Source organism: Mercenaria mercenaria, chromosome 10, assembly GCF_021730395.1.
Source record: "Mercenaria mercenaria strain notata chromosome 10, MADL_Memer_1, whole genome shotgun sequence".
NCBI classification, from domain to species: Eukaryota; Metazoa; Mollusca; class Bivalvia; order Venerida; family Veneridae; genus Mercenaria; species Mercenaria mercenaria.
Window position 1 is genome coordinate 53,420,849 of NC_069370.1, and position 23,155 is coordinate 53,444,003.

A 23,155-nucleotide genomic window follows, 5' to 3' on the forward strand; every position below is an offset into this window, starting at 1 on the left:
AATTATTTCATCAAGTGTTCATATAATAAATCACTTCGATGACAGTTGTTTACGACAAGAAATGTGTAGGATAAAAGAAATAAAGAAAAAACAAAATATCAGTTTAATCTCGCGGTACCAATAAATGCATTTTTGCTTGTCCCACCCTTTTCTGATTTAAAGTTTTCTTTGGGCGTATTATTTTCTATAAAAAACATGTTTACAACTACGGCAAGTGAATGTTATTCAACATTCTAAAACGTTGTTGTAACATGCTCTTCAACGCCTTTAATTATACTTAAGATAAAATGGGTTAAATTTAATGGATAGCAATTGTTTTAGGTACCAGGCATGCGATGAAGAATTTATATACAAAGTTGTTTCTTTTCACTAATCCGGTCTGCACTTTTAATGCTAGCTTAAGCTTTAATTCAGGATATGTTAAAGACTAATTTAAATCCAATAAGAGTGTTTTCATTTTATTAATGTGATTAAAGTCAAAGAATCAAAGTAGCTTATCTCAGCTCTTTATTCGCTTGTTTATATAAACATAGATCAAAATATTTATCTTTAATTCGCGCGTACAAAAGTCAACATAGCCTGTATTCCATTGCTGCTTCGTTGATAACGGCACAACGTCCAAATTAGCGTTGATAAGGATTCAAACCGGACTGCTGGTAGCCTAAATATATGTAAAACGACCATTAAATTGAAATCGGACATTCAATATCTTGTTAACAATTTGACAGATGTTGAATTTGACAGTCTTTGGCAGATAAATTATTATTAAAAAAAATATCACCATCCTGTTTACATTATGTCCTAACTGTTAGAGTAAACCTTCCTACGCCATTCATTGTTTCTGGTTATCACACGATATAAAAATCATGATAAATCGGTTGTTTTGACTAGTTTATCTCTATCTTCGTGTTACTGTGAAATACTCAGAATCCAAACAAATACAGTATCATATTTAAAACTTTCTGTCATTTTTGTCATAATGTTAAGTCGGAAGATACAAAAGTTTCTTAGAAATGTGCACGTTATTTAGCGAGTATCAAAACTACCTCGTTTGATCATTCGGCATTGTCTATAAGTTGAATCAAAGTAGCCAACAGTACATTTATCTATCTTAACTGTGCGTCCTTTGTCGCACACAATATAACTGGCCGTTCCCGGTGAGTTAGGATACGGATTTAAACCATCTGGCAGACCTTGGCAGCTGGGCATGCGCTGTTGGCACGGAATGCAATTTCTGTCCAATGGATCGCACGTGTACTGATGATATTCACCTGTTTGATAAAAGATTTTTGTATAACTTAATAGTTATATTAGGTTCGAGGAATGAAGGAACTTGTATTTCCTCTTATGCTGTATGCGTAGGACCGTAACATTTTTATCTGCTAGTGAATATTTACTTTCCAATATGTGCCTCCAGATCTAATCAACCCAATTCTATAACCTTAGGCCTAGAGCTGGAAGGTGAAACCCTCCCCCCCTCTAGGGATTTTTGTAGACCCCATTATTTTTGAAGCCCCTTGTATGTAGATCATATTTCTGAATTCTGCCATCTGGCAAGCGGGTTCTCTATGAGTTACAGCCTGTTATTTACGTTACCTTAACAATTATTTAATAAATGATAAAACTAGAATGTGGTGATTTATATGGTAGAAATACCCAAAATCATCAGCAAGTGGGTTTAGTAATATGCAGAATATGCTGTTGTCAATGTTCCGGCTTAGTTTTGTTCTCTAAATCGATCATTTCATTTTGTAATTTACGTTACCATTCTGTTTTATGAAAATACGCGTATGAATTAATTCAATGGGTTTAATTGTCAGAAAATATAAGATATGTCTAAAGTATAGTATTTTCAGATACACATTACATTAGTATTTAAAAATGATCGTTCAACAGTTTTAAGAACAAGTACGTTACTATCATTATATACGTTACTAAAATTCACGATATATTATTTTCATTTCTCAGTCAATAGATTGTTTATGTAATCCTTATAATGATGATCAAACTTAGATAATGCAAGTATCTTATCAAGTTCGAACTAGTTTGATATAAAAATGCATATAGCCCAGCACTGACATTGTAACCTACATTACGATACGTTACTGAACGTGTATTTTAGTAATTGAAAAATACACGCTTACAACCGCTTATCTGTTTAACCAAATAAATTCACATAAAACAAATTTGAGAAACAATTAAGTTGCGGGGTTGAGTCACCTAAGTCATCATAATCACTGTCTGTTTCGTATATGGTATCAACTATATTGATCATCTCTACTTCTTCATAGTCATCATCAGAGTCACATGTTGCTGATGTGTCACAAATTATTTCAGCTAGTTCTTGAAGTACTATTTTATCGGAAAACCAGTCATATTCCAACAAATTTCCTTTTCCAAATTTCTATCCACTTTCATCTACTTTTGGTAGAATGGGTTAAATTGATAGTTCACACATGTTATGTGCATTCTAAGTGACAACTGGCACAGTGGAAATAGACTCATGTCCGTACCATTACATGTACTGGGGACAATGCCAGCACGTACTTGATACTTTGCAAGAAACATGCCATATATAAGTTTGTTTATGTTATTATATTCTTCAATCCATAGATTGCACAGACAATATTTTCGATGCTGTTAACGAGGTCATCAGATCAGTGATGTGTATGAACTACTTCTGCTAATGTTGCAACATACACCTGGTTTTCCACTAATAATTCATGTGGGGAAGTTACTTGCGGAGAAAGGTTTATACTGGTACAGAATCCAGGAACACTGGTTAGGTTAACTGCCTGCCGTTACATGACTGAAATACTGTTGAAAAAAAAAAACGGCGTTAAACCCAAAACAAACAAACAAATTGAGCGGTGTCACTTTCCCTGTGCGAGCACCGGTTTATCAACCAGTCAGACAGTGTATTGCAGACAAAACTGAGCAGATTTGTGTTTTTGAAGATACTACCAATAATACAAACGCGTCTATCTGGGGATCTAACTTTGATTGAGCCTGAACTTTGTATCCATCTTCACTTGTGAGTAAATAACACTTTTCACCGTTAACAAAATACAGTTGTCTTCTCTTCATCTTTAGTGCATAGGAATCACATTTTCATTGTTCAAAAATTAGATTGATCACTGTGTTTTGTTTTCACTATTTGACATGAATGCTTTTCAGTCACGATGACTGTAAGTGTCAGTTACAAAATCGATTCGAGCTGTCATAGGTAGTTTACTGAACACAGCTTCGGCTCCGTCGTGGAATGTTGCAGGGATGGTTACAAAGTTTTGCAGCAGGGCGTAACTCAATCAACAAAACAAGTCATCTTTTTTGACGGCTGCAGCCTCTACATAGTGAAGTAGTTTTGACGTGTCTGTTTTCATTGGCATTCAAGTTACAGTAACTATAACTGCCAGGTGACAGGTGACAGGTCCTAGAGGAAATGAAAGTGTCAATTCTAGATCTATGTTGTGCTGAACAGCCAAAAGTACCAATTGTTCATAAATTTTACGTTCTGCTGTTATCTGTAGTATTTTTTTTTGAGAAGTGGTTACTTTCCTTTTGACTTCAGCTGTGGAAAATGTTTTAAGTTTTCTTCTTTTCATGGGGTCTTGGAAAGGAACTGATTTTTCAATCAATCTTCTTTTGATAATCAAATCCATTATCTGTTCACCTATTTCAGTTGCCTTAAGGTCATGAGCGACTTCTGCTTTAGCAAGAATACCAGACGACACACAGTAAATTTCATCTTTGTTGTTTTTTTTTTTATCCTGGAATGGGTTTGTGAAGGATTCTATGCCATCATAACCCTGTTAATTTCCTCTTCACTCATGCCTATCTGAGCAGGTTATACTTCTTTGTGGTTGGACATGTCTTCTCTATGTATGTCTGCGTTCTGAAGTGTTGCCATGCTAAGTCATGCGCCAATGGAAATATACAGCATAGTTTCTACTGAAACCTTATATGCCAATGTCTGGTAATTGCCTGCTCTGTAGTAATATCTACAGCATTTCTCAATGCCGATACAGAAGACCTAGATACACTAAAATCATTACTTCGGGGTAGCACTTTTGCACCTGGATCAATACTCATCAATGTCAACAGGTAAACAAGGATGTAACGGGCAAAATTATTGTGGTCAAATGCGAAGAGCAAAGAGCACAGTTTGTACAGAGATGCTATATGTAAATCAAGAGTATTGATCTGTGTTGCTTTGCTGAGCATCAATATCATGTGAATTAGGTCTACATGCATTGACTAAAATATAGCAGATTGGCCACTTTTACCCTTTCTGATTTCTGATTGAACTGCTCATGCCTGTTGAAATACTCTTCAAAGTCAAGAGAGTTATCATTTCAAACACATTTTCTTTGCATGGTCTTTCAGGTCCGTTTCTGCAATATAAGTGTCTTCTGAAAAGCTTTCCTTGCGGGGTTCTGTCTCTTCAAACTTGCATAAAAGCAAACACTCTAGAGCTTCCATGACAGTCCTGTGTTCATTTAGGGTATGGTTGTAGCATTTACCTGGTAATACTTTATCAAGTGAACCACTAGAACAAAATCCTGATTCTATTACAAGTTCTGCAAGGCCATAGCCCTTCATTAATTTTCCTACAGGTTCAAATATAGAGCAGATTGTGTGAAACACACCCATTCTAACAATTATGTTACCAAATCCATCTCTAGACTGCAGAACCAAAGAATATGCCTTCTTAGCAACAGTCGAGTTACTATAGTATGTTTCTGACCAACTTCATTACTTGCATCTACTAAAGTTTTTAACATATGCTGGACTGTAACATTATAATGGCTTGAATAATTCGAAGGTGCCGTATATATGAAGCAAGTTTGAGCACTCGCTCTCTGCAAATCAGTTCACACATTTGTTATTTATTTCATTTTAATATCTTTTCATTTCCTTCCATTTTCAACTCAATGAAATCAGTTTCATTTCACATGAAAAATGTGTTTTTGCTTTTTTGTGAATCTTGATGGTGACTTCAGTTTGAAGAAAATTAGATATAATTTTTATATAATTAGTAACTTTCGTTACATAGATTTATGATTTGTGATATATTTATGTTTTAAAATATATAAAACATATTTATGAAATTTGTAGATGTTACATATCTATTTAAACAAAACATTTTACCACATCCCAAATACTTTCAACTTTTTTAAAAATAATAATTATTATAAATTTAAAACTCATATTGTCAACATTATATTATTTTATCTTCTTTACGATACATTACCGCTTATTTTTTTCTTAATAATTAGAAATATTTAACAACCAATATAATTATGTCAAGCTCTTATCTTTATAACCACAACCTCTTTTGAAATAGACACTTCAAATAAAATATAAAATCACATAGTTATATTTTCTATTTTCATTACAATTTTTGGTAACGTACATTTGATAACGTAAAGCACATGCCTATAAGTGTCAATTTTACCTGCAAAATATAAATCTGTATACTCTGTCTTTATATATTGATATATTGTGTAGCTAGTAAATCATTTATGGCTAACTGTAGTGCCAGTCAGTATTTTCTAGAAATTATAAATGGTAACGTATAAAGTGGGCTGTAACGTAAAAAGAACCCGACTGCCAGGTGGCAGAATTTCAGGAATGATAGCTCATATTATATGCTTTAAGAAAATCATAGTGTAGAAATATCCCTAGAGGGGGGGATGGGGGGTTATTGTCAGCTCAAGGTCTACCTGTATATGCAGCTTAAAGTTAAAAAATGGCGAGTAAGTAAGTTTAATAAGTCTAAGTTCTAATGAGATTTTTTTCTTTTATGAAAAGATCATTAAAATATTCATCCATTTTCAGCTTCTTTTTTTTAAAGTACGTATGTTAAATGAGTGAATTTTTCTGAATCCAGGTATCAATATTCTATAACATAAAAGATTATAGTATTAGCTAACTTACAAGGAGATACAGGCTCCACACGTTGGCCACACTGCACCTGACTAAATGGTTTACATGTATTGTCTACTGTTGAGAACAACTGTGGATAAGTACATTCTTTCAGCTCGTGACGATGTCCATTTGCGTCATTTCCACAATCATAGTACTGTGCACAGTTCGTAACACTTGGTATGGTGACTCCTGGGTTGGCACTACAGTATGCGTCAATCACATCTATAAAGTCATAGTATACGATAATTTCATTAGTTCTTTCTTAAAATTGTGGTATGCAGTGAACATTTGTAAAATGAGACTTTTTATTCAATTGTAATAAATGTTTCATATCATGGAACAATGTCAATAAGACACTTTCAAGCATAAAACGCAACCAAGCGAATAAATAGCAAACTTGGTTTGATAAAAGTCAGTCAAACAGAGGATATGAAATGTGCAATACCCATCACGCCATCTGGCATCAGCTTCAACGGAACACTACATTTCTATAGTAGAGATATATTTAATGGACTTATTTGAATGATTTATACTTTGAACGTCCATTTTCGATCATATTTTAATTATGTTTATTGTATTTATGATTAAAACTTATGAATTGTGGTAATTTAGAACGACTTAAGACACAAAGAGCCTGACAAACCGTTTCCAAAATCATTTTTTGATAATCTATCCTTATAATAATGTTGAGTGAAAATCAAAACATGAAATAACTTACCAGGGTCTGATGGATCAGTACATCTACGCCGTATAGGATCTAGAATTTTGTTGATAATACAGATACCGGTTTCAATCACCCTCCCGTGATCACATACAATATAGTAAGCGGTTAACTCTCGTCCAGGGTAGGGATTTAACCCGTCCGGACGTCCGATACAGGTCGGTCCGGAAGATGTGGTTGTCCGATAAGGTGTGTACGCCGGCGTTGTTATAAACGGGAATGTAGGTCGCGGCGTTTGAGGTGGGGCGAGTGTTTGTACAGAGGGCTGAACCTGACCAGGACATCTCTGGCAGTCAATGCCTATACACTGATACAATTTGTAATCACCTGGAAGATTTGAAATATTGAATGAAACGAAACGAGAAAGAATCTTATAAAACTAGCATGTAGATATGTAGGTAAACCACACGTTACAAATGTAATTGTTTTGTTTTTCTGTCCTACTATTAGTAGTAATAAAAGTAATCGTCGTCGTCGCCGCCGTCGTGCTAGTAGTAAACAACATTTGAGCCGCGCCATGAGAAAACCAACATCGTGGCTTTGCGACCAGCATGGATCCAGACCAGCCTTCGCATCCGCGCAGTCTGGTCTGGATCCATGCTGTTCGCTAACGGTTTCTCCAATTGCAGTAGGCTTTGAAAGCGAACAGCATGGATCCTGACCAGACTGCGCGGATGCGCAGGCTGGTCTGGATCCATGCTTGTCGCAAAGCCACTATGTTGGTTTTCTAATGGCCCGGCTCATTTTTTTCTATCACTGGTTTGACTCTTATCTAATTAAGAAATACTTAAATTTAATTTTAACAATTATTGATCAATCAGACTTTTAAACATATTATTTATTTCAATGATTGACTTATTCCAGTAATTTGCAACGAAATTATTTTGTACACTAAATAAAATGTCTAACCGACCGCTTCATATTCAAAAGATTTTCAACATTTTCGAAAGTACTCGCTGAAATGTTTTAGATATTAAATATGATAACATCTCTTGAAAACTTAATTGCATAATACGTGATAGTACTAAGAAGTTAGTCAACCTCTAAGACAAAAATGGGCAAAATGTTAATTTGTTTAAGCAGATTTCATTATACGGCATATATACAGTAGAATGGATGAATGAAGACATTCTCCAATATATACGTCCTAAATACCCTGATTAATGCAAAAGGACAGATGACAAAAGTAACCCTTTTCGGTAGTTTTCAGACAATACTTGTTTTAATGTATTGCAAACACATAGAAAATGTCAACAGCCGTGATGTTTTTGTTAAAATAATAAATAGGTAATAAATTACCGTTATCAATTATTTATTGCTGCTAGAAAAAAGTCAGTTTTGCAGTGATTGTTTGCTCTTTCCAACTTTCATTTACTAAAAGGGAGATGCCAATAACTTGAAACTTTTACATTTCGAAATGTTCCTGTGAAAATTTCCCACAAATTTGTAATGAAGCATAATGTTTTTATCAGTCACACAATAACTTATTTTCTTTTTTGTTTCAACGCCATCTGTAATAGTACACTTTGCCAGCAACATTTTATATGTGATTTTACTAACTATTTCACTGTTATAATACAACGAGCGGTAACTTTAAATTAACCGTGGCGTTTCTGCCAATGACTTTTCGGAGATTGTTCCATTATTTGTTCGTTTTGTCAACATTTTCCAGATTTTACTTCATTTATGTATTTTGTGCATATCTTAATTATATACACTTCTATATGAATACTGGTGTTTTCTTTCTACTTGGAATTTGTATTGTTTTCAAAATTAGCCGGTTAGAAATTTCTTTAAGTGTAGTTACATTAAGCTGTTAGCTGTTGCACTAGAATTTCTTCCAAACATTCTAACATTAGCTTTATATGTTACAGACATACACTGTGAAGTAGGCATCCATCTTTGTCCACATTGTACCCAGGTACGATCTCTACACATATGTGTATGCTCGTCAAACAGCTGCGGATAGGGACATTCCATTAAATGGTTTCCAAGAGGGGTGTTCGCCGTAGCGCACGTGTAGTACTGAGCACAATTTGTTTGACTGGCAATAGCACCATACGGATTGCTCCTGCAATAGGAATCCAAAGTGTCTGCAAATATAAAATTTTTGAACATGAACATACACAGACAAAACAAGTAAATGAAAAGGCTTTTTAAATATATTATACAGAATCGATAGTTATTCGAAAAGGTTTTATTGACATATTTTTCCCCATTTCTAAATCTTATTTTGTTACCAAGGCCTGTGAAGTATATGTTATTTCACACACTTTTTTCTGTAGTATTGCAGTAACCTCTATTTTAGAGGGCTCAAGCTGATATCAACATTAATTGAGCATAATAATACTTTACTGGAAATATTTACACAACTGACACATGAATATTTTAATATCTTACTAGTCCTAGCTGTTGTTATCACTGTTGCTGTTGTTGCAGGGGCCATCCTACACTGTCTGACTGTAGAATCAAATATACCAAAACTGCATTGCTCCGTGGCTATTGTGCGGTTTCTCTGACAACGAACATATTTTGACGGCTGACCTGGGTACGGATGGTTTCCATCTGATAACCCCAGACAAGACACAAATCTTTGAGAGCACGGCACACACCCAGCACCCTGACACTGGTTTTCCGTGTATTCACCTGAAAAACAAAATCAATTAAAATGATTTAACTATCTTAATAAGAAGATAAAATAATAATACGTTTGTTATAAAATGTTATAGTAGTTTATATTACTCATATTATGAAATTATAAAATATAACTTTCTACTTGTTTGAATTTTACAATGAAAATTTTATATGGACAAATAATCAACGGTTAAATTCTACATTTGTTATAACTGCCAACCCTAACGATTTTTTTACATAGCTGTGTTAAAATTGCACCTTCAGATACTTGTAAAGTAACAATGCATGTAAAATGTAACATGTAAAATGTAACAAGTGTGCATTATCAGGAAGTTGTTCAAATGTTCAGTATTATCACATTTTTAGAATCGTCGTATACAATATATTTCACAAAGAAGAGTCTACAATATTATTTCAATACACTTCACACACAAATACTTACACGGTGCTTGGGGTTCGTATCGTTTCTGGCACTTGACACTATTGAAATCTGCGCATGCGCGGATAATTGTATGGTACAACAATGGATACGGACATTCCTTGGCAGAAATGAAAGTTGTTGAGAAAATGTCTCGACAGTCGTAGTACTTAGCGCAGTTACTCGCATCTCCTAGAGTATCGTACGGATGAGCTTTACAGTAAGAGTTAGGATCTCCTGTCGGGAAAACAAGTTATTTACATTTAAAGACAGCAGTTAATGCTTCCGAGTCATAATGTAAACAGACAAATACAAGTTAAGGTTGATTTAATGTTAATTCAATTTATTTAATTCATTCAACTATCAAACAAAATTTAGGAAGCTTTGAACGCTGCATACTTTCGTACCTCAAGATGTAACAAAACTAAGATTATCTTTTTTCAACGGAATTTGATAAAAACATCGATATTAATAAATTTCTTCTTCGTAAATGTTATAGAGCTTTTGCATTTCTTAAATATAGTAGTTTGATAATTAGAACGATAAAACATATTTATCTTCTGCTACTGTTAAAAACGCTAACTTGCTCTAAATTGTTTTACAGGTTTTTCGGCAAAACATTGTCTCTTGTGTTCTCTTTGCGGACATAATATAAACTTTTTTTCATAAACTTAGTGTATTGACAACTTTCACAACTGAAAAGTGAACAATAATTGTTACAAAAATGTTTTATGCTATGTCATACGGACTACAAAACAAAACTTGTTACGTTTTGAAACATACTGAAGGTAAATTATAGAAAAGTTATTGAAATAACTAGTTATGTAACAAAAAATATACCTGTATTGATTGTAGGCGTGGCTGTAGAGGAGGCAACTGTCTGTACCGAACAGTGTCCTAGGTATCTGTCAAATACAACACCACCGGGACATTGGCTCACAGCAACAGTACGTCCCTTTTGGCACGTTATGTAGCTAGATGTGCCCTCACGGCCGGGGAATGGATGGTTCCCGTCAGCAAGGTACTTACACGATGGTAGCCTTTGAGAACATGGGGTACAGGTAAGATCTCCAGCGGAACATAGATTCTGTTGGTATTCACCTGAAAGTATAAGTAAACATATAATCAACAACTATACTGTATTTTCATTTTCAAACGGATGTAATAAAACAGAATATTACTTTCGTGTCAATTTGTATTCGTTGAATTATAAAGATAACATGCTCGACATAGCCTCACCTTTATTTAAGAAATAATAAGTTCCCAAACGTGGTTTATCGTAGAATAACCCGAGTTTTGAGTTCTTATGCGTAAGAATATATCACGAAGGCCGTAGGCCTGAGTGATATATTGTTTCGTATAAGAACGAAAAACACGGGTTATTCTACGATAAATCAAACTTGGGAACTTATTATTTCGATTCTAACACGACATACTTGTATCAACAGTGTTAGAAAAAATGGTAACTACTTTTTACGACCGTGATACGCACCTGGATCGGATGACGTCATTGCACGCGAGTGGTTTATTGCAGAATAACCCGAGATAGATTTTGCTCTACATGTATGTAGGTTATTTGCTGGTCGTGTTAGAATTGTAATTCAACTCGATAAATAAATTCCAATATATTCAATATGGAAATACACTAATTATTTAATATTCTCTATAGAATACATAATCAGCCAAAACTTTTACAGGAGCAAGATAATGCCTGCAACATAATTGTGGACAATACAATGATTACATATAAATTGTGTTGGTAAAATCGTTCATTTAAGGATGTAGCTGTTTTTCAGTTTAGTAGCTGTGATATCTATGTATGGTTAGTGGATCAATATAATGTTCCACTCATCCGGCCATCTATGCGGTCATTCCAGAAATTCACGAGATTATATTTACTCAACTTGTACTTTTATGTTATCCTTTAAAATAAAAAGTGTAAACTCCACAGGTCGCTCAGTACGACAAAAATGAAAATGTTGCAGGCTCGTTTTGACTGAGCCTGTTCACGGACGGTAATGGAAATACATGCTTCTGCCCACGCCCTCTAGGCCCAGGTTGAGCAAAACTCTCCATTTACACATGCTACAAGTACCAAACAAAATTTAGAGACATCCGCAGATGTGTTCATACGGCGGTGCACATGGAACCTTCAATGATACACTAGTGTGTAGTTCCATGAAAAGCAACGTATGGTCCCCAGTTAAAAACATGGCTTTGCCCTAAACGAGAAAACAATGGGCAGAACTAAATTTACTTATATTTAGCAAGGGTATCTGAGGTTACGGAGCCTGCATATCACAGAAACTGCCAAAAGACAAAATTAAAAAGCAAGCACCATATCCAGTGGGTGATTATGCAATACCCGAAGCTATGAAAGTGGAGCAAGCTGAACAACTAAAAAGTACCAATAACACACGCTCTGAAAAGATCGAAATACAACGCGGCACAAACAACACTGCTGTGATGATAAAATACTAGCAGTTCTAAACTCTTTTAGTAACGTTTCGAGTTTCCCTTCTACTGAAATTGCTATAAATTTACCAATGTACTCACAAGGCGCTTTAAATTCCGGCCTGCCGTTACATGACACAGAGTGGAAGTCCTCGCATCTTCTTGTAAATTCAGAAAACATTTGTGGATACGGACACTCGTACAGGTACGGGGGTGAAGTTCTTGTACAGTTGAAGTATTCGGCACAGTGATGCTGATTCGGGACGACGCGGCCAAAATTCTGAGCACAAACACCTGGTAAATTGTGATTATCGTATTATTTACGTGCAAAAATATTGCTTTGAACTTTTCCTTATATCTTTTACCTAACAAGATCACCAACCTTCATGAGACTTAAATGATACTGTTTACTTAAATGACATAAAAAAATTACCAAAAATATCATGAACAAGCAATGCATAAACCTGATTGTTTTACCAATTAGGTTTTCTATTGTAAACTTTGTCATAAATTATATATTTTTACCATTCACAAACAAAACATGAATAAGCAAAACACAAAACTTACTGTTTTTATCAAGTAAGATTTTAAAATGCTTAAATAATGACAAGTAAATACTGAATATATGTTTATTTTATAAATAAACTTTCCTTAAACATTTAAAGAATTTTAAACGTTAACGTGAAGTAAAGGACTGAATACACGAGCTCAATATGGACCCTTAAGTAATTTATATGACGATCAAGATTTTACTTGGCCGAGACGTGGTTGTCTGTGCTTGTACTGGTGTGGTAGGTTTTGTAACAGGTGCCTGTGTTGTTACAGTGGGCGTGGTCAAGGCTTTACATTCTGTGCTTCCGTATGTACAGACTTTATACGATAATGTACGGTTAAAAGAACAATCGACAAGGTACTGAAGACCGTCATAAAGGTTGGTTATTGTCTGTCTTCCGTCTGTCAGACCTTTGCAGCTTGGCAACCTGTTTGGACATGGAATGCAATTTGCTATGGATGGATCACATCTGTTTTTGAAATACTCGCCTAAAATGAAAATCAATAAAACATTTAAGCAAACTTCAAGTGACGCAACTACAAAATCGTTTAAATTACATTTTATATTGCATTTTGAAGTAGTGTGTAGTTTTCTATCATTATTTATCATTGTTACTGCCTAAACATCGCATCTTAATTACGTCTGAATTGTTATGAATCATTCTCACCCACTTGTTATCCTGTAATAACTGAATTTTGTGGGTATGAAAATGAAAACAAAAAGAGTGAAATGTCACATAACATTAGACACAGTGTCTTCAGAGACTGTGACAACACAGGTCTCCATATGGGGTAGAACTTTACGCCTACATTCATATGTTTAATTCAATTTAATTTAGCATAAAAATATACCATGACATATTTTAGTAAATGAAAACGGTATATGTGTATTTAACTATTAAGCAAAAATATCTTGCAATACATTGACGTACATGGTGCTTGTGGTTCAAAATGTCCGCTGCATGAAACACTTTGAAAATGTTCGCATTTCATCGTGGCGCTAGAAAATAGCTCTGGGTATTGGCATTCCTACAATATAAATAACTGTCTGATTGTTGTAATAAAGTCAAACGTAGTGCATGAATAATTTAGTTTATAGCGATGGGCAACTCGATTAAATTTAGCCATAAAAGTCAGACCTAGTCTGTAATGACATAAGAAACGTCCTTATTTAGCACTAGACATGTACTTGATTTAAATTTGTGACTGCATATCACGCAACATAACGTAAATATATAATTGTACCTTCCCCACAAAGATGAATGCAACATAATAATGGCAAATACCTCCTGTTCCATATATATAACTTCTTTATAACACTGCGTTAAACTATTTCGGAATAAATCAAGTAGTTCATAATAACTTAAAGCCCTGCTCCGTCGCTATTCAAGTTCTATTTATTGTGTGTATGCAACCCATGATTACAATAGGTAACAGTTAACAGCCACACGCTATACTTTAGCACGCAAAACCACAGGTATTTTATAAAGAATTTTGTATAAAATACGCTCTTTTTTGACAGGCGTCACTGTTCATAGTCAGGACTTTCATGCTTTTTCAGTGACAATTTAAGGTTAAAAGATAGGACTGGAGCAGGTCTTTAAGCATATCAGCACGAGTAAAATGAAAACAAACGTATACAATAAATACTGCGTACTTGGACGTATTCTATATCGAAGGGATATACACTTTGAAGTGTACGGCCTGTGACCGAACAGTTATAGTACCAAGCACAGTTTGTTGGATGTGGTAATACAGCTCCAGTGTTACTCTTACAATATGGCGCAATATTAGCTGAAATAACAAAAAAATACAAATGATATGTTGTTGTTTTTTGTTACATGAAAAACTTAGAATGCTTTTCAAATATACGTGGCTATATTTTGTCTCAGTTACCAGTACATATTAAATTCACTACCATCAGGTATCCCGAAATAATGGTTAGAAGACCTTTATTAACTCAATATATATTTGAGCCGTGCCATGAGAAAACCAACATAGTGCGTTTGCGACCAGCATGGATCCAGACCAGCCTGTGCATCCGCGCAGTCTGGTCAGGATCCATGCTGTTCGCTTTCAAAGCCCATTGGAGTTAGAGAAACTGTCAGCGAACAGCATGGATCCTGACCAGACTACGCGGAAGCGCAGGCTGGTCTGGATCCATACTGGTCGCAATGCAACTATGTTGGTTTTCTCAAGGCACGGCTCATTTGGTAACCCAGTGTGATATTGAAGGTACCGGTATTTGTTACAGACTAATGTAAAATGTGTCCTTTGGAATCTACAAATTGTAATGACATCTTATCAAAACAAAATGTAAAACATATTGTCTGAAACAAACAAGATATTTCCGATGTTATATGACATGCACAGATTTCATCAGGGAATCACTGAAAACAATTTTACGATCAGTGCTCAATATGTCAGTTTCAAGAAGTTTCTTTTTCTGGAAAACAACCAGGAAATTATTTATGGCCTGTAGTATTTTTAATTATTTTAATGTCATCAAATATATTGCCCATTATATGTATGGCAGCGCTATGTCAACATATCAACTTAGTCGTCACACCTGCGGATTGGTATGATTTTGAACGTTATTCAAATATATTTTTTTTTTCAAAATCAGAAAGTTTTTCTAAGTTCTGAATAATATCGTTGGGATAGACAAAATAAAACACATTTTATATGGTATCAAAGACTACATATTTCTTACCCGAGTTTATTTTTGTAACACACATACGGAGTCCTGCGTCAAAGAAACCATTAGAACATTTCTTTACAGATAGCGTGCGGTTTTGTTTACAATCGAGATACGTGTCTGTGTATTCCCGCCCTGGGACAGGCACGTGACCATCTGGTAATCCTACACAACTAGGAAGTCTCGTGCTGCACGGCAAGCAGGATGAATCACCTGGCTGGCACAAATTCTGGGAGTATTCACCTGACAAATGAATCATTTTATTAATAAATTCAGTTTCAGATTTGTTAAATCCTTTTACTTTCTCAGACACATCAAAAAATATAACACAATGGAGAGTTTGAAAAGTTCAATGACAATGTTATGGTCATAAATGTTTTAAACACAAATTCAGGCAGATTGTATGGTAACCAAGTTAAAACTTGGCTTAATAAATTTATCAGTCCAAACGATTTTTCTATTCTATCTGTTTTGTTTTTGTTATTGTTGGGTTTAACGTCGCACAGACTCAATTAAAGGGGAAGACTCCAGGTGCCCCTACGTGCATTTTTTTCATCATTTTCATCACGGGTGGGTACCTAGGTAAATCCACCGACCTTCCGTAAGCCTTCACTCACATGAAGAATTCAACGCCTCGAGTAAAGCTTGAACCCACATCGGCGAGGGGCAAGTGATTTGAAGCCAATGACCTTAATAACCACTCGGCCAGGAAGCCCCTTGTTTTATCTGTAAAAGGATTCAATAAACTAAATAAATATAGGAATTTGTTTTTCTTTCTACTTACATGGTGCCTGAGGTTCGTTTCTCTTTTCACAAGTCACTCTGTTGAAAGGCTCACATTTCTTGGTGACAGTTGAGAACAGGTCTGGATATTTACACTCTATGTCCAGGTAAGAGTCTCCAGGCATGGCAACGCCAATCCTAGCAGAATGGAATCTTCTATTTTTTAACATGAAACAATATGAGTGGTGGGCAACTGTTATTTGAATGAACCATTGTAGGACTGTTTACACGGTACGTGATTGTGTTTTTTCGTGCTAAGCATTTAACACTTCCTAACAAGTATCTAAATTAACTAATTAAGATGAATAGGTATGCACGTTTAAGTCCCAACCTCGCCATTTATCACAACGATTTGCTTTCCTAGTAAGGATGAATAGGACAGTTGGCTATACGTATATAGAGCAAAAAAAAAATCCTACGGGCAGAATTTCTTTAAACTTTGTGTACTGACAGAATCAAGTTTTAAACGGAAATATGTATTAAAAATCATATATACCCAGGCTTGATCATGAATTACCTGCCCTTGAAAGTCAGAAAATACTGAAAAATCGACTTTAAAGTGTGACGTTACCTAAACGATGTTTGTGCTTTATTATTATTTCGTCATAGTGGCAAACGTCATTACGGTGCAATGGGGAAAAAAACAGGAAAATATTTAGCAGACGTCGTCAAGAATGTAGATAGAATTTTTTAGAGTTGAATGATACAGCCCAAACAATGATTTTGTTTTACAGAATTATGTTGTTCAGATGTGTATTATTAAATCACAAAGGCGAAACCCCCGTGATATAACTCCTTCATTTCTGAAGTCTAAACAAAGAGCTATAAAAATAAATAGACTGGCAACTTGAAAGGCATATAGAGCAAATCTCGCCAACCTCCCGTGACAAAAAAAACGAGATCTCGTTTACCGTAAGTGGCGCTTTCTCCACGCGCCATTTTGTATGCGAAAGCAATTATTCATCGGTAAAATAATTATCACCGTATGACCACGCTCCTTTCAGTGGCAAAAAAACGTGTACTTCGTGTCTTAAGACCATTTCACATTAAACTAATTTTGTTTTAGAAGCTAACATGTATTTTAAATGTAGTTTTAAAGGTACAAATTGTAACTCCATGCTCGCCGATGTTTGTTTTTAGTAATATAACGCCGAATCACGCTCTGAGACGAGCTCACGCGAGATTACAGCCAGTTGCCATTCTGTGTATTTTATACTTCTTTGGTCTAAACAATGATTTTAACGACAAACTCACTGTTTGGGATATATTATGTATGAAATCTCATTTTACCTGAATGCAGATTTTGAACAATCAAAGTATTTGGCACAATTGCTCGAATCAGATATAACTTCACGTGGGTGGTTCTTACAATAATCACCAACGTCACCTACAACGGAACGAAACAAAGTTTTACTTAAGTAAGTGAATAACTGACTATCAAAACTGGATGGCTTCCTGTACGAACATTTCTAGCTTAATATTAGTTTGTCATCATTCTTGTTTAAAGGTTCATAAGACTTAAGCCGGTGCTAGAGCAGTGTTGCATATTCCATTACTGCTCATGAACAGACTCAATAAAACCGAGTCTGCAATTTTCACTGTTTGCTTTGTTCTCGGTGCTTCCGAGGGATTTACTTTCTAGAATTTATTTTTTTTAGTTATGTGCTCAAACATTTTATTATGAACATAAACTGTATTAATTTCTTGTTAATTCCTTTTTTGATAGTGTTTTTTCTTTAATATATGTCAAAGGTTTAAGCAGACAGTTCTGTTGGATTCGTTATTTCTTCATACTCCCCTTTATGCCTCTATTTTCATAAGGTCATGTGCAGAAATGAAAGTAGTGCATTTCTAACCATGTAATTTATATATAACATTTTTTTTCACAGCACTTCCATCTTTTTTTAACTAAAACTTTAAAATTAACATAATAAAATAAACCGCCTATTATTTACTCAACCGGTATATATTCCTTTTAATTCAGAAAGTTTATTGACAATACACCTAGTTGATAATCAAAATCGGTATCTATTAACATAGATACAATATAACTAACCGTCGTCTATTCCATCATCACAGCGTCTTTTATTTTGATTGAAAACTCCGTTTTGACACTGTTCCACACCAAGCGTTCGTTCTTTGTAACAATGGACATAGTCACGTGACCAAGAACGACCATTCAGAGCGTTGTTACCATCCGGAAGCCCAATGCAGCTTGGAAGTCTTTCTGGGCATGGAGAGCACGTGGCATCATTCGTGCTGCACTGGTTTTGGAGATACTGACCTAGAACATTTACGTCAATACAGTTGGTTAAATGAATATTGATATTCCGGATTATGATACAAATAGAAATGTACTAAGATGTACAATGTAATATAATGTCAATAACCAAGTGATTTCATATCAGCCCTGCTATTTATCTGGAGGGGATCGTATACTTCAGAAGACCAAGGCAACTCGATAACTGATGATCTTAGTGATAAACTCTGTTCTTCGTTGTATTGCCCCCACCCCCTCTCCTCCCCCACACAAACACACACACCATCAATTTAACCAATAAAGATGTTTTATTCTCTTACAGGAACTGTTCTTTCATATTGGCTCAGCTGAGTTTTGAATTGTCTCAGTTTGTTACATATCGCATCAAAAACTTATATTCGATAAATTAACAACCCGAGGCATATAAACAAAACCGAGATCAACGTAGAGATAAGTTTCTAGAACAAATAAGATGTAATAAACCAGACTTGAATATATAGGTCATTTGAATTTGGGACACCTTCAAAATGGTTTGAGCAATATCTATATGACCCTTGCATTAAAATCTGATGAACATATATGCCAATACTAATGTCAAAAATGTGCGTAACAATTTTTAGATTTTTTTCAAGAATTTTGTGCTGCATGGTTAAATTCTCACTTCCCAAGATAATGTACAATGCACTAAGTTTGTCTGAAATGATAGTTACGTACACGGTGCTTTGACCTCGTGCCTTTTACCGCATTTCACATACTGGAAATCCAGACATTTCTGATATACCGTGGAGTATAGATTTGGGTATTCACATTCCTGTAATATCAAGTTATAATAAACATATAATTATGATAACGAATTAAGTATCGCTATGCATTGCAGTGTCACCTGCCGGACTGGAATAAATATTTCAACTACAGCTTAACAAAGTGGTATCTGTATCTACCGTATTGTTCTACATACACATTAATGTTATAATATAAAATGCCTAAATTTGAATTTGCATGCATGTCTGAAAACCTCCTTAAACATCTGTTAGTAAAAAATGATATATTTAAATAACAATTCTTTTTTTTCACTTAATTAGTGAGTAAATGTAATGAAATAATTCATCATACTAAAGGGAAGTAATTCTGACGAAAACAGACCAAAATTGTTTTTGGTTTGATCAATCTGATATATCAGATTGTTATGCTGAATGTTCTTGCCACACTATATAGATACCCATGCAACGATGAAAAAAGTTACAGAAAGGAAGTTACAAGAAAGAAATGACCTAAATCATTGACTTCTAAGTGTGACAATTTCCTTCAAGCTACGAATCTGGGTCTTGTGCGTGACACGTCGTGACATCATGGAAAGCATGCGTGACTAATAATATCAAAACCATTTAATAGATGAAAGGCTTATAGAGTGGCGGCAAAACATATTCTGTTAACTTTTTATCTCTAGCGTGACCCTGACCTTCACTCAGATGTCTTGGTTTTGCGTATTACACGTCTTTTTACCGTGGCAAGTAATATAAAAATCCGTTGATGGATAGCAGAGTTATTGAGCAGACAGGTAACCGTGTTAAACTTTGACCTTCAGCTGCGACATTGATCTTTGACCTAGGGATCTGTTTGTTGCATATGATACAATGCCTCAGTATTGGAAAAGTAGTTATGGGTCGAACACAAAAAAACAGACATTTTCAAGATCTGACAACCAAGTGCAACAAAGGCCTTTAAGCTAATGTCTGGATGTTCCGCATGACTCAAATTGACTTCTAATGATAAACGATTGTGCCAAAGTCATTTCAATATTAATGTATGCATGGCAAAGTTAATGACCAAATACGAATACACAATATCTTTGATCTCAAAGCGTGTGCTCAATCTTTCAGCTAATAGGCTTGGTTAAGCCACATTATGGACAATTGTTTAAAGGCTCCATATTTTCTAAAAATAATCTTTCTTTCAAACTGAAGTTCTATCATATTATCATCATTAGAATATGAGGTTTTGTTTCTAAAATATTTCTAAAAATCCAAATCAAGAAAAAAAAAGATGACCGCGTTGGGAATCGAACCCCGGACCGTTGCAGCAATAAGGACATTTTTCCGTCGTCGTAACCAATATTTCTATGACGGAATTAGTGAATTATGAGTATTTGTAATCGAGACAGTTTATCTGGAAACGCTTTTCGATTTTCATCGTAAAAAGTAGTAAATTCTCACGTTTCCGTAACATATAGATTGTCAGTATTAAGGTTTAAAGCCTTCTTAAGAAATATAGCGTTTATTTCCAGATATCTAAAAATATATTGTATATTTTTGCTGTCGAACGATCTGGAGGCCAGTCCCTTTTGATTAAGAAATATGGAGTGGATGCGAAACAGATCCTGTTAATACCAAGATAAGCTAGCGTATCCTTGACAACAAAGCAACTGGTCCGAAAAGTTATAGTTATGCATGATACATTGTCTTTTTATGGATCTAAATTTGTTCAAAGTTATATTGAAACACCTTGATGTATAGTTGTGTTTTGGAGCAAACAGGAAGGAGGACAATTGTTGACTTTGAACCTTGCAAGACCTTTTAGGTAACGATCTTGGTGATGCGCATGACACATCGTCTCATTAGAGAACATTTGTGCAAAGTAATATTAAAATCACTTGATGGATGGCAGAGATATTGACTTGTCACAAAACATGTGGACAGACTGTATGTCAGAAAGACCGACTGGTGGAATTACGGACGGGTGGAAAAGTGCAGTCCTTTATAACAAGAAACTGGTATTCAATGATTAGGGACATTATGCGCCAATTATCATCTGCTACATCAATGAAACTTCTGGCGAACAGTCAAAAGTAAACAAAAACAGCAGTCACTGTTGTCCTACTGATTAAAAGTCTGGCCAGCCTGCTAAGCAAAACTTAAGTGCATCTATCAGCTTGGTGATATAAATGATCTTTTCTTTAATCTCATCGGAAAAAGAATGTTTACAAGACCTTATTTAGATTGAATATTTTTCTTCACATCTTAGATATAAATGTTTTTATGACACAGAGTTCAACTCGGTCCTCCAATTCGAACGTCGTACACTCGTGTGAATTTTGTTTGCTTACACGATTAAAGATGTTTTTGAAAGGATTAGTAAATAAGTATCGGAAGCAAAATGGTCGGCCTCAAATTTATACAAAACTAAAGTGTATGTAGTACGTCTTCTTACGTCTAACTGAAACGGTAAAATTGGTCCAAACGATGCGACAGCCTTGGAACAGTTGTAATACAGGGAACAGCTTCCAGGGTGTGGAATAATTCTCGAGGGATCCAACCTACATTGGTCTTGTATCGTAACTGCAATAAATACTAGTATGTGAACTAATCCTAACCTTCTAACCTGGAATGGTTCCAGTTTTAGGATAACTATGAAATTAATTCTGAAACCAGACAGGGCGTCTGCACGTATAATATCTTTAATTATTTTGTTGTGTTAAATATCGTGCTAAGAACGTATTACTGGAGAAAAACAAATTACGTAAAGTTATTACATTGTATATGTAATAAATTACTATTACCTGGACCTGAGGTCGGCTGAATTTCACATTGTCTTTTATTAGGGTCAAAAACGCCTTGGTTACATTTATTAGTTCCTACAGTTCTGTTGCGGTGGCAATCAATATAATCTGGTGTCCACTGTTTCCCCTCTATGGCGTTATGACCATCTGGCAGTCCAATACAACTGTACAATCGCTGTGGACACGGTGTACAGCCAGTACTTGAAGGGGAACAGCGGTTCCTCTGATATTCACCTAAAACACAAAATAGTGCTTTTACATGACAACCCTTATTCTGTGATTTCTCATTAACATGACAAAAATGTCCTACGAGACATTTAACAAGCTCTATGAAACTTTACTGTAGTATGTTAATGCGAAGATTATACTGGCCTGGTACTTTTATTTCTTGTTCTTTGGGGTCACAGCGTCTATACAATGTCATTTTGCGATAGCGTTCTGTGCTTTAAGATCGTTCTACCTTTTCTCACCTCTCGTCAAAACCGGGTTTCTTATCATCTTGCTTTGTTGCCTTCTGTGTGTCCAAAGAATCAGCTTATTGGTATGATTTTGTAAGCTAATAATAAACCATTTCTTTTCCTTTCTAGACAATTCTACTTACATGGTGCCTGTGGTATTGGCCTTTGATCAGTTGGCACTGTTGTAAAGTCTCTACAGCTAAGGGTCACTGTGTCGAACAGGTCCGGATAATTACACTCTTGAAGGTATGGAACGCCGACCGGGGAACTTGGATTCGAGCAGTCGTAATATTGGGCCGCATCTCTGGTGTTCGGGAAAACTGCCCGTGGATTCAGCTTACAGTAGTCTGGTACATGTGCTGTAATAAACTTTAATTTCTGTAGATCTTGTATCAACATAAAATCATGTTACAGCGCCCTGGCTATAATGCAGGGAACAAGCGTTTTTATCAATGATCGGTCTATATCATTACCTATAAACGGTTTCAGAATTCTTGTAGAAAAGGGTGAAAAAGAAGTAATGTCCATAATCTGTTTGTTTTGTTAACAGGGAATAAATGTATTATTATTCAATTTTCTTTAGAAGACATAGATAGAAGTTGGTGAGATAGTAAAAGCAAAAAGACAACAACAGAACAGACATTAATGAAAGAAGAAAAAAATCTGCAGCCGGTCGAAAAATGCCCATTG

The 23,155-nt window shown here is 35.2% G+C and overlaps 1 protein-coding gene across 1 annotated transcript in view; it reads right to left on the reverse strand.

Annotated features, from left to right (window-relative positions):
- Positions 1-490: 490 nt before the first annotated feature.
- LOC123560728 (uncharacterized) overlaps positions 491-23,155 on the reverse strand; it is a 74,284-nt gene continuing 51,619 nt past the window's right edge. Inside the window, exons 58-77 of the mRNA XM_053553103.1 lie at positions 22,609-22,824; positions 22,008-22,241; positions 21,659-21,786; positions 19,166-19,262; positions 18,248-18,475; positions 17,482-17,578; positions 16,193-16,329; positions 15,424-15,651; positions 14,368-14,504; positions 13,643-13,739; positions 12,912-13,199; positions 12,261-12,452; positions 10,545-10,805; positions 9,729-9,941; positions 9,053-9,298; positions 8,533-8,745; positions 6,650-6,979; positions 5,941-6,153; positions 1,047-1,271; positions 491-661 (exon numbers count right to left, since the gene is read on the reverse strand). Of these exons, the coding sequence (XP_053409078.1) occupies positions 624-661; positions 1,047-1,271; positions 5,941-6,153; positions 6,650-6,979; positions 8,533-8,745; positions 9,053-9,298; positions 9,729-9,941; positions 10,545-10,805; positions 12,261-12,452; positions 12,912-13,199; positions 13,643-13,739; positions 14,368-14,504; positions 15,424-15,651; positions 16,193-16,329; positions 17,482-17,578; positions 18,248-18,475; positions 19,166-19,262; positions 21,659-21,786; positions 22,008-22,241; positions 22,609-22,824 (3,818 nt within the window). The 3' untranslated portion in view covers positions 491-623. The remainder of the gene's footprint in view (positions 662-1,046; positions 1,272-5,940; positions 6,154-6,649; positions 6,980-8,532; positions 8,746-9,052; positions 9,299-9,728; positions 9,942-10,544; positions 10,806-12,260; positions 12,453-12,911; positions 13,200-13,642; positions 13,740-14,367; positions 14,505-15,423; positions 15,652-16,192; positions 16,330-17,481; positions 17,579-18,247; positions 18,476-19,165; positions 19,263-21,658; positions 21,787-22,007; positions 22,242-22,608; positions 22,825-23,155) is intronic.